This window comes from Erpetoichthys calabaricus, chromosome 4 (assembly GCF_900747795.2).
Source record: "Erpetoichthys calabaricus chromosome 4, fErpCal1.3, whole genome shotgun sequence".
NCBI classification, from domain to species: Eukaryota; Metazoa; Chordata; class Cladistia; order Polypteriformes; family Polypteridae; genus Erpetoichthys; species Erpetoichthys calabaricus.
Window position 1 is genome coordinate 265,190,007 of NC_041397.2, and position 12,484 is coordinate 265,202,490.

General features: G+C 38.1%; 1 protein-coding gene across 1 annotated transcript in view; it reads left to right on the forward strand.

The window, feature by feature from the left end:
- The window catches only part of ttf2 (transcription termination factor, RNA polymerase II), a 75,050-nt gene that overhangs the window by 33,015 nt on the left and 29,551 nt on the right, over positions 1 to 12,484 (forward strand). The window contains exons 12-15 of the mRNA XM_028800734.2: positions 492 to 594; positions 1,153 to 1,346; positions 7,161 to 7,314; positions 10,490 to 10,581. Of these exons, the coding sequence (XP_028656567.1) occupies positions 492 to 594; positions 1,153 to 1,346; positions 7,161 to 7,314; positions 10,490 to 10,581 (543 nt within the window). The remainder of the gene's footprint in view (positions 1 to 491; positions 595 to 1,152; positions 1,347 to 7,160; positions 7,315 to 10,489; positions 10,582 to 12,484) is intronic.

Below are 12,484 nucleotides of genomic sequence, written 5' to 3' on the forward strand. Positions count from 1 at the left end.
TAAGCTGTTGTGGAACTACCTCTGCTACTGCTTTATAATAGTGATTATGCAAATGAACAAAACTCTGCTTATACAGCAGTTTTACAGAAGGTAAAAGATGAACTTAAAATCATGAAAATCAGTAGTACTATAAATTAATCAGTCCATTGACACTTTATAACTCAGTAGTAGGAGCAATTTTCAAGTATTTCTAACATTCTTTGTGAATTTTATATTCATTATTTCTTCTCCGTTTTATTTTCGGCATGCTTTTTAACATGATTTTTAAACTGGCCCTGTATCATATTGGGGGTGTGCGAAATGGGCCCTGTGATGGAGCGACACCCTATTCAGAGCTGGTCCCTGTCTTGCACCTGATGCTCCCAGGATACACTGGTTGCCCATGACCACAAAATGGGTTAAGTGTAATTGATAATTTTGTTTGTTATTTAATACATACTGTATTAGTTTATGTTTATAGGTAAAATGTATGGCTCATTGTTTTATTTCAGCCTTTCAGAGTATGATGTAGTAGTCACTACATACAGTCTTGTTTCCAAAGAAATTCCAGTGAAAAAGGAAGAAGACAGTCCTATCGCTGAGGAAGTAAAACAAGTGGGAGTTTTTTTCATTTGTTTATTTTTATTTCAAAATGCTACCATCTCTGCTTATGTGGAGGACATCTTAGTTCATTTCTATTGTACTTTTTTGGTTGTACATTTGCCTCAATTTATTTTTCACTATACATCAGGCCTTTCTAATCTCCTCTCTTCCACTTCACTGAACACCTCTTGTGTTCTTCCTCTGTTTTTCCTTGAAATGGCTCGGCCACAAAATTAATTAATTTTTAGTTATTTGCTCTTCAGTACTACTACCACTACTACTACATCTATTGCTACTTATTCAATATTATTAGTATGTTATTTTTGCTTAAAAATATATGGTAGGTGTAATAAATTCTCATAAAATGTTTAAGTGAAAACTCTGAAGGAGTAAAATAAATTGATTTTTCAGCTATTTATAATGTTTTTTTTATGTATGGTCAAATAAATTTAGCAGTATCAGATTAACAGGTATAAATTTAAGCTGAATTAGAATGTCAGTATAATTTGCATATGCTGGATGTGCACAAACATTTTATATGAATGAAAACTATTTTTTATATATTCCTAGGACTCTAAGGCCATGTCTCATTCACCTCTTATGCAAGTGATTTGGTCCCGAATTATCTTGGATGAAGCTCATAATATTAAGAATCCACGTGTGCAGACCTCCATAGCAGTTTGTAAATTAAGAGCTGAAGGGCGGTGGGCTGTAACTGGGACTCCTATCCACAACAACCTTTTGGACATGTATTCACTGCTAAAGTAAGGATTGTTATGTTACTAGTATATTGTGTTAATCCCCAAGGGGAAATTATGCTTTTCGCATACCCTAACTTACTCAGTTTTATTGGCAGAGCTCAGGGTCAGCTATTTGTACAGCGCCCCTGGAGCAATTGCAGGTTAAGGGCCTATGGTGTTGTGGGTCCACAGCTCTCTTAGCGAAGGCCGTTTTTAAATAATCACCGCACTCGCGGCTTAGCAAGGGGGTGTGGTAGTTGTGGCTAAAGCGGGTCTCAGGACGATCTGCAGTGTGGGCATTTCTCACCTAAGTGCACAGGTGAGAGACTGCCCACATCCGTGATTGTTCCTGGGGATGCTAATGTGCTGCAGCTGCTATGCCCTCTCGACATAAATAGAAGCGCGAGCCGGGTAGAAGAGTAGATGGAAAAAGAAAGATGAACGGAAAGAGAGAGACGGAGGTTGCTGGAAGGCAGGGAGGAGAAAGCCGGTGTGTGTGAGAGAGAGAGCGCAAAGGCGAACGAGCGAGAGCATGCTCGAGTACAGCTGGACTGTGGGCCCTAGCGTGGTGTTTAGCTAACACCTAGGGCAGTTGATTGTAGTCGCTCCCGCTGAGCATTTGGAGAAGAGCGGGAGTGACTAGCGAGGGTGGTGACTCGCCGTGGAAGACGGTGGGAGTCAGGAGAGATTTAGGCTTATAATCTCCAGCGTGAGTCCTGGCCGCGGGAGAGAAGCTAAGTTCTGGTCTGGGATTAGAGCGCGACCAAAGCTAGGATCGGGAGGCCTCCAGACCTGAGTGATTGAAAGGTCAGCTGCAGAGAGAGTGACTCGCCTACTACAGGGCCCTAACGGGCAAAGTAGGTGAGACGCTAATGTAAAAGAAGCACCGGGCTTAATTGTTTTAAAGGACTGCTTCCAGCATTGTTTTAACCTCGGCTTTTAACACTAGAATTACCAGAGCCTACGAAAAAACTCGTATATCCGGCCCACCTTAAATCGCTTCTTAAAACCTTTCTCACCTCTCCGCCAGCGTCTTTTGTCATCTAAATGTACTGATAAAGACATGCTGCCAGCAGCTGGCTATTCCATCCCCCCAACGACTTAGAACGTAAACAGGCTTTTCCCAGCTCTTGCCTTGATTGATTACCTGGGAGTGAAGTGGAGTTTTAGAGTAGAAATAATAAGATTGTTATTTGAAACACACGCATTTCATATGTGTTGCATTTCTACAGTAATCTGTGTAATCACATTGTTAAAACAGAAACGTGTTATATATTCTAGTAGCAATTGACAAAATGTAGGCATAAACTATATAATGTATGAAGCCTGAAGTCCAAATATCAAAGAAACACTTTCACAAAAGGTACAAAAAAAAGCCACCGCCAAAAAAACCCGCCTTAGTGTGAGACATTGATATGATTTAACTATCGCTGCTTCCGTGGCGTAACAGTATCAGTCGCTGACTGAGAATCAGAAGGTCATGAGTTCGATCCTGCACAACTCCCATTTGAGAAGTGTTCTTATTTTCACTATTTTAGAATAAAAAGATACATTTGATTTCAGTCTGTAACAGCTGGTGTAATTTATGATATTTGTAAAGGTTAGCTTTATTTTTTTTAAATTCATTTTTCATTGTCTCAGTCGCGTTCAGGATCCATCCCTACCGCCCCCCACCTGACACTGCTGTTTTTACATAAAGACGCGCTATAGTTCTGCAGTGTATCACGATACATACGACCGCGTGTTTTTTTCCCCCAATGTTGCCAGTCCCCACATGTTGCTGTATGCTGTTTCTTTTGTACTCCAGGACATGCAGAGGAAAGCATAGTAAAGAGCAGTAACTTCAGCGCTATATGCAATCATCAGACACTCCCCATCTGATGCTGTTTTCACATAAAGACGCGCTAAAGCCCTGCAGTGTACTTGTGACTGCATTGTCGTACCAATGCTTGCGAACTGAAGTGTCTGCATGCACTTTTCGTGGCATTATACGTGTATTTTTTGAGCATGCCCATGTAGCTCAAACACAGGAACATATGTTGATATAAAAGTATAACAAAACAAGTGCACTTTTATTCAAGACTATAACCGAAGAAAAAAGAAAGCAAGTTACAGTAGGCGGTTGATATGACACCTTGCATGGTGGAATGCTAAGAACTGCTGATTTCCATTCTGTGCTATATAACTTAACATTTGAATCTGATGATTGCATATAGCGCTGTATTGTTTAGTGTGCGCAAGAACATGCAGGTGGCCAGTTGCTGAGTGCTACAACGCACATTTTAAAAAAAGAAAGAGACAAATATATGTGACGTTTTGAAGAAATCATTTTATGACGCGAATAGTACCAATCAGAAAACATTGTCGAAGTAATGCAATATTATTTGAAAACGAACAGCGTCAGGTTGGGTGTGAAGTTATACTGGCGCTGTTTGAGTCAGATCAGAAGCTGAATAAGCTGAAAAAGCTCCTGTTCTGACTCTAAGTAAAAAAGCATGAATTAATCAACAGAAATAACCGCGATTGACATTTTACAGTTAACGATTTACAGTGCATACCAATTTATAAATTCAATGTCCGTTTGAGGAAAAAAAAAACACTTTCTTCAAAGCTGGGAATCGCACTCGCCTCTCTGTGGCACAGTAAGGCAGTGGTGCTCCAAGTCAGCAAACCGTCCTTATAACTTATTTTTTTCATGATCCATAACACACAGACAGACAGAGCACTACGTAATACAGAGACAGACAGGCAGAGATATACAAACAAACAGGGAAGGCACATGTACTGAAAGAAAAAGCACTGAATAAGCTCACCCGCTCTAACATCACCCCTCCCCTGATCTGACTATCTAAGTAACAGCGCAAGTACAGACACAAATCAAGTGCATGTGTGTACTGTATAATATTAACAAAAAGAGCAGCTTACTACTGAAAACGGCAAATATAGGAGTGAGTGGGGATCGAACCAGTACTCTTGATCACACTTGGTTTGCGTCTGTACTTGCGCTGTTACTTAGAGAGCCAGATCGGGGGGAGGGGTGATTTTAGAGCGGGTGAGCTTATTCAGTGCTTTTTCTTTCAGTACGTGTGCCTTCCCTGTTTGTTTGTATATCTCTGCCTGTCTGTCTCTGTATTACGCAGTGCTCTGTCTGTCTGTGTGTTATGGATCTTGAAAAAAATAAGTTATAAGGACAGTTGTTCATGTTAATTGCAGTCTCAATTGTTAAAAAAATATTTTAAAAGGAGCATCCCACATGAAAATATAACGATCTCATTAACTGACAGTGCATACCAATTTACAAATTTTATGTCCAATTGAGGTTAAAAACAAAAAAAAGAAGTAACACTTTATCCCCAGCGGGGAATTGAACTCATGTTTGTGAGGCAGAGAAAAGCTACTCGGTCTGAGAAGCAAATCTTAGCGCACTACGCCACGGAAACTGTTATATGGTGTGTGAAGCTTTTGTGGAAGTGTTTATTTGATCTTAGGAATTCGGGCTTTACACATTCTACATTTTGTAACATTTATTACTAAAATATGAAAAAGTTTCTGTTTTAGCAATGTGTTTACACAGATTACTGTAGAAACGGAACACGCATGAAATGCAAGTATTCCAAATAGCGATCTATTATTTCTATTCTAAAACTCCAGCAGTTCAGTCACTCCCAGATAATCAAACAAGCCATGAGCTGGGAAAACTTAGTGAACGTTCTGCGATGGTGGGGGATGAAATAGCTGGCTGCTCGCTGCTCCTCTTAATCGGCACATTTAGAAGACAAAAGAGAGGTGAGAACGGTTTTAAGGTGGGCCGGATCTACGAGTTTTTTCGTAGAGTCTGGTAATTCTAGTGTTAAAGGATTGTTTTTTTTTCTATTGACGTTTTAACCTCATTGTCTTTTTAATGGATTATTTATTGTTTGACTGCACTATTTATTTGAACACTTTTGATTTTGGTGATTTTAATAAAAGCACTTTTGCACATTTGTACCATCCCCTTGCTATTGTTGCCTCACTGTCTAGCTCATCTCGGTAACATTATCAACGGTGTTGGGTTCAAGGGCTTCCTAACAGAAGATGGGAGCATGGAGCCGAGCCCGCATCGTCACAGGGCCTTGCTCAAGGGCCCAATGGAGTAGCATTTCTTCTATCACTGCTGAGATTCGAACAGCCCAGATCCTTTGGCCACAGAGACACCACTCTGCCACTAGTTACTACTGCTTTGCATTTGTCATTTTGTTTTATAGTGGCAAATGACTTAATGTTGACAAATATGATTACTGCCTATGCATTGTAAGGAGTTAAATTGCCTACTATATGTGTAAATAATATGAATCCAATCGAGACAATCTGACTGTACTTGAATGTCCAATTTTGTGAAAGATCATGAATTAATGTGCAATTTTAAAATATGCTAGTATCCTATAAAATGTTGTATGGTTTGTTTTTTCTTTTTGTAAACTGCACCCCCTTCCATTAAGAAGAGCATTTTCTTGGCTTCACAGACCAAAAACTTCTATGTACTGGATACCTTGTTTCATCCGTTATGCAATGGCATGGCAAAATATAACTCTGACAGTTTCCAGCTAAATGTTATGTGTGTATGTGCGTGTGTGTATGTGTGTGTGTGTACTGTGATTTGAATGTCATGCAGAACACCGTAGAATGTTGCAGAGGAATGTATTAGTTGATGTTAATCAGTTAATTGTTGTGTTTTTCTTTTGACAATGCTAATACTGTAATTAGACATTTAGAAAGGCTTCTACTTTATTTTCCTTACTTTTCTCTGTAAATTAGGATTCTCTGCCATTAGATTTGTGTCAAAGTGACTGAAGTACACTCATTTAAGAAACATAATAAAACATTGTATTGATAAACACAAGGATTATAGAAATATGATGATAGCTTAAAATACGGGACGCAAGTCAGGCAAACATATTACAGAGAAGAGGCTGGCAGAGCTTTGTCCAGTTTTGTTCTTGATTTTACAAGGCTTTTTAATTAGAAATAGATTTCTGATTTATCTTGCCACAAATAAGCCATTACTATTATAAAACTTTGTTTAAAATGATGTCCATTGGGTTGTGGAACAGTGCCTTTGCCACATGGTCCTTTGAATCTATAGTGTAATGTGTTTCCTCAGCTTGATGTTAGATTTGTTGTGTTCTTTGTAGCCTCATATTGAAAAGTATGACTCTTTATGGTGTAAGATTTTAGGCACTAAAGTTCTCCTTTTGAAGGAATTCTGCTTCTTAGTCTTACCAGATTGGATGGACTCTGTCACTGCCACAAAACGTAAACTTGGAAGAGTACAGCTATTGAATGTTCAGAGGTATGCCAGAGTGTTCTGCAGCAATGAGAACCTACGTAATATAGTATTAAGCTGTTGAAGAATTAAATCTGGCAAAAACTAAATTATAGCCATTAGTCTCTCTAACTAAGGAGCCTTCTTGTCTGCAGTAGTCTCTGCAACAAGCTTTCTGCAACTCAATTAAGTTTGTTGATTTTTGTAATGATGGCCATGGTTGCCACTGAAAGCCTAACAATGCTGACTTTGCCCTATACCCCTGAACCATATATTTTAGTAGCATGTAGTGCATCTTTTTCATGCAGATTTTTTTTCTCCTCCCTTAATACCACTTAATATTCCCTGTGAACACACTAGTGTGATGTCACATGTTTTTAAGCAATAATTACCAATGTACCAACCTTACTGGGTTTTTTTTATTGTGGAAGTCAACAGCAAAACTAGTTACACCTCAAATGTTAGTACTGTTGTTGGACTTTTCAGTGATTTTTAAAATGTGTGTTTCAGTAGTAATACTTCTGCTGTATTAACAGGTTTCTCAGGTGTTCACCATTTGATGAATACAAATTATGGAAAGCTCAGGTGGATAATGGAAGTAAGAGAGGTGGAGAACGGCTTAATATATTGACACAAAGTCTTCTCTTACGGAGAACAAAGGACCAGCTTGATTCTGTTGGCAAACCATTGGTATGTTCTTTTTCTGTAACATCTGCATCTATAATATCTGCTTTTATTTCGGTTTACTTATTTTACAGCATGTAAAAGCAATATGTTTAATACTTGTGAAAAAGAATAATGGTTCATTTGCAAGCAACACATACAGTATTTAATGCATTACAATTACATGTAAGCAGTGTGACAAAATCAACTCTAATAGAGAAAACACTGAGCAAATGTTTCATCCAACATAATGGATAATGAGTGCAGGAGCATCTGCTAAAATCTCAACTTGAATTCTGCTTTATTGAAGTAGGTTGTTGTATCATGCAAGATAAGACGTCATACAGAAAGTGGTATTACCTGTGTTTATAGAGACCCTAGGACAGAGAGAGCATTGGAAAACCTTAAAAATGGGTCATTACCAATGTAAAAACTTAACAGACCTCTCCAGCCTAAGATTCATTTAGCTGGAAAGGAGAACAATATATAGTCAAGATTGTTTGATAAGATAACTGTCCATCAGAGTCTTTTGAAGTTTTTGATGAGTTTTCGACCCTGTCCACATGTATCTGTGTGTTTTTTTTTTTTTTTTAAAACGTAGCTTTTTGTATTCATTTTGGCCTTTCGTCGACACACAAACTGTATTTTAGGTCCCAGAAAACAGACCTTTTGACAAAGTACTTCTAGGGTGAAGATGTTTAGAAACTCCATCTTCCCTGTTTTTGTGTAGACCGGGAAAACCGAGTTTTTGGCTTGTAATGTCAGAGTGTGCGCCTGTATTGTCTTTGATTGATGTCGGTGCGTGCACCATTATCTGTATTGTTTACATGAGGCAATTATTTCGTGCAATTGCGGTCTTAGCTAAAGTAGTACAGGATCATCTGTCCATCCATCCATCCATTTTCCAACCCGCTGAATCCGAACACAGGGTCACGGGGGTCTGCTGGAGCCAATCCCAGCCAACACAGGGCACAAGGCAGGGAACCAATCCCGGGCAGGGTGCCAACCCACCGCAGGGATCATCTGTCACTGTTGTCAAAAAAGTTGCCTGCACACTTTACTATTTAGCAAAAGGGGAAATTAAACAAGACGGCAAACGCCTTTGGGTTGTCAAGACAGGTGTTTTCTAATAAGGTAATTGTGTGAAGCAATTACAGTCCACTTGAGCCCTTCGTATATACAATTATTTACATGTCACTGAGTCCCACGTAGAAGAACTTGCGGCAGGGTTTCAGCAGGACTCGTATAGATATAAAGCAGCCATCCAGAAATTCCATGGATTATTTGAACAGAAAGGGGAGATTTATTGACGTCGTAGTGAAATGGCTGGGTAGTGTTCATGATACCTATATTTTTTGCACATTCCATTCCAAACATACATTTGGGGAAAAAAAGGGCAATAGACATTAATCTAAATGAAATTCCCTTTGTTATCTATGCCTGTTTTGTGCTCTTGACTGAATTTTTGCATTTTCATGTGGATGGAGATTTTTTTTTTTTTAAGTGTTGTGCATATGGACAGGATTTTTTTTTTTTAATGAAGGTGGAAAACTCCTGTTTTAAAACATACCTGGGTACGTGTGGATAAGGCCTTCCATACAATGTGGAGCAGCCAGAGAGATGCAAGTAATCCTCATATCTGGTCATAAAACTCTTGTCTCTATTTAAACCATGTTAAACTGATGCTAAAAATGTAACACATTAAACTTCCTATTCCTTTCTCTCTAGTTGAGTCTTTAAGTTGCCCATAAGCACCGTGACTTAAATTCCTTGTCACAGTGTCCATCCCTGCTGAAGACAGCATCCCTATTGCCTTACCAAGCATAATGTGTAACCTGTCTAAACAAACCGGTGTTTGTCCAGTAGTTTTTCCCACATATTGTGCAGTGTTGGGACATTTCATACACAGAATTAAATAGACCACATTAGATGATCTGCAGGAAAATGATCCCTTTATGGGATGTTCTTGTCGGCATTGTGGTATAACTACACAATCTGTTTTTATAAATGTGAGCACACATTTTACATCTTTTCTGTAGACAGGGAGATGTACCATTACCTGTTGGTTCACTCGGGGAGCTTCAGACAGTCATTTAGCCAATACAAAGTGTCATTTGCTTGACTTCTCTTTGCTTTATTGAACTAATCAATGCCTAATACAGATCAAAGTTGACGCATTCTTTGAAGAATGACTTCCTACTTACTCAGTTTGAGTGTACATATAAGATCCTGCTTCAGGTAATGTTTTAGAAAATATATAACATGGCTAAGCAGTTGAGTAAGTGCAGATAAAGATTTGAGATTTTAGGATTGTTTAGTAGCTGGAGTTTTTCAGCGTGTATGTAATAGACAAAGATTGTATCACAGAAAATTAAGGTAAATTAAAATGAACAAAATCTACTTTACCACTACTTGAAAATGTGAAAAGGTAATGGTTTTTGGATCAAGTTGTATTTCTAAGAGAACTGTTTAGATATTGTAAAAGTATGATTTAAACATAAAACCCGAAGAATTTCAATATCATGAAACTGCTGAAGGTAAGTTAAGATAATCCTAATCAAAGGGAAAATTTGTGATTATAATAATTCAGCTGCCAGTAATAACAATAAATCCCAGATTATCAGTTTTAAACCATTAGATGCTTCCTGTAGCCATCCCATTTGCAGATAAATGTGCCCACTGGTGACCGTACGAGGAGTAAGAGATACTAAACTCTCTTTTTCCATAGTAACATACATGGGCACATTTCTGTGTGATATTACTAATGCCTGATTCCCAGTAGAACTATTGTGTCATAGTGACAGACTTCCCTGCCTCTTATGTCTGAAAACATTTGCTTCTTCAGATACCTAATAATTAGCGAAATAAATTACACTGTTACTCTTAAAAATGAATATATATGAACAGGAACTTATTTAAGAAATAGTTTATTTGGAATACATTTTTAACTATTTTAGTATTTCCTACCACAAATTTCTAGCACATCCTACAGATGCTTGGTTGGTTTGAGATCTGGAGAATTTGGAGGCCAAGTTAGCAGTCATTTCCATTGATTAAAATTCCATACACACTATTATAAAAATGAATTTAATATGCCATGTGATTATGTGCATTGTTTAATTTGTATGCTAATTTTATGTTATTTGTTAATTTTTATGCAAGATTACATTTCATTGATGTGATTACTGATTTTGTTTTTTAGGTTTCTCTCCCTGAGCGTAATTTAAGGATCCATTCCTTGAAACTGTCAAATGATGAACAGTCCGTCTATGATGTGCTTTTAGCACAATCAAGGTAAGTCATATGAAATACAATGATTTGTTATTTTAACGAAGTTTTTTTTGCTGAATGTGGTAACATTTTTTGATGGTTGTAACAGTACCCTTGTAAAAGAATGCACTAGGCTTGATCATACACCTGACTATAATCCTATAAAATCCCTGACTTTGTGCAAGTGTACCTATAAGAATTGATGCTGGTTTGAAGGCAAAAGGTAGTAACACCAAATATTGATTTGATTTAGATTTTTCTTTTGTTCGCTCACTTTGCATTTTGTAAATTGATAACAATAAACAATCATTATTTATATTTCTGAAAGCATTCTTCGTTTACAGCATTTTTTCACACCTGCCTAAAACTTTTGCACAGTACTGTATATAATGTGTGTGTGTGTGTGTATATACAGTAAAGAAACTCCTAAAGATTGGAAGCTAGCAAATGTTATATAAGAAGTGATTAGGCTTCTCCCCAGTAACTTTAGGCCAGTGAGTTTCAATGCAAGTTAGTAGGAGCTAGTCTCTCTATTACAAAAAGAAATCCTGTCCCCTGTCCTGATAGTCTACGATACGTGATCTTCTCAGAAGATAATGTAAAGACCCGCTTGACGAAAGAGACCTGCCACGGTGTGTCTCACGGGAACATAGAACGAGAGTCTTGCAAGACACACCCTACTTACAAGCAATATCAAAAAAAACAAATCAGTAGTGTAAAGGCAGTCATGCAGCACACACAGCTCCAGGGCTCTCAGTGCATATAAAGTGTATAAGGTCAATATGGTAGAAATGAATAGGATTGAAATGAAATGAATAGGTTAGAAATGAAACGTCGACGATTAAACAAAGAAGAAAGAAAAGCGCGAAGAAAAGAGACCCAAAAGCGATGGAGAGAAAAAAATGCTAAAAAGAAAAACAATAATCTAGGTGCAAATTTAGAAAATAAGGAACGTGATGATCAACCCAGAACAAGTGGAATGGAAAAAAAGCACACCCAATCAGGTGCGGAGAAAAGAGACTCAAATGCGTTGGACAGAAAAAAGAGCAAAAAAGAATAATTGAGGTGCAAATTCAGAAAATAAGGAAAGTAATTGCCAGCCCGGAACAAGTGGAATTGAAAAAAAGCACTTACAATCCGACTCAGAATTAAAAGACAATGAATAAAAGAAAGTAGAACTTCATAAAGATGTTTACAAACATTGACGCTAAACACACACAGAGCAGGTTAGAGACTATGAAGCCAGTGAAATTAGAAAGGCTCAAAAAAAAAAAAAAACGGCGCTATACACATGTGGAGAAAGCTACCCCAACCGAACGTGAGCAGCGTTATACATCCTGCAAAAAAGAATTCAACCACGCCCATGGCCAGAAATAAAAGACAGGTATGCTTTTACAACGTCACGCGAGACCAGGCAGTGAGCCATCATTTAAAACAAGTCAACAGACCTCTAAGCTAGCAGTTGTTGGATTGCTTTTGACAGGCAAGCATCATGTGCCCAGAGCTCTTAAAACAACGACATGCGGCAGGCAGAAGAGGCAGCTAGCAAGCAGCAAAAAGACAGCAAATGATCCAAAGGCATATCCTTAGCGTACATTCAGCCGCAACACCCTTCACAACACGAGCAGTATTATATGTCTGGGAAGAAAGAGATGTAACCTTGCGCGAGGCAGGAAATAAAGAAACAAGTATTGTTTTTACAGAAGTTTTTAAAGTAAAAGTAAAAATGATGCATATGTAACAATTCAGAAGAAAATAACAATCTCTTTAAATTGTAGATTGCCTGCCTAAGGTAAAGTCATCCCTGATGAATGGGGACGTGGGAATGAGGGGTCCTTTCATCGGATTAGCGCTATTTCAGATGTGGAATGGCAAAATGGGGGAGGCAGCTTGATGAATGAGGTCTCCAGGACTTAAAACAAATCCA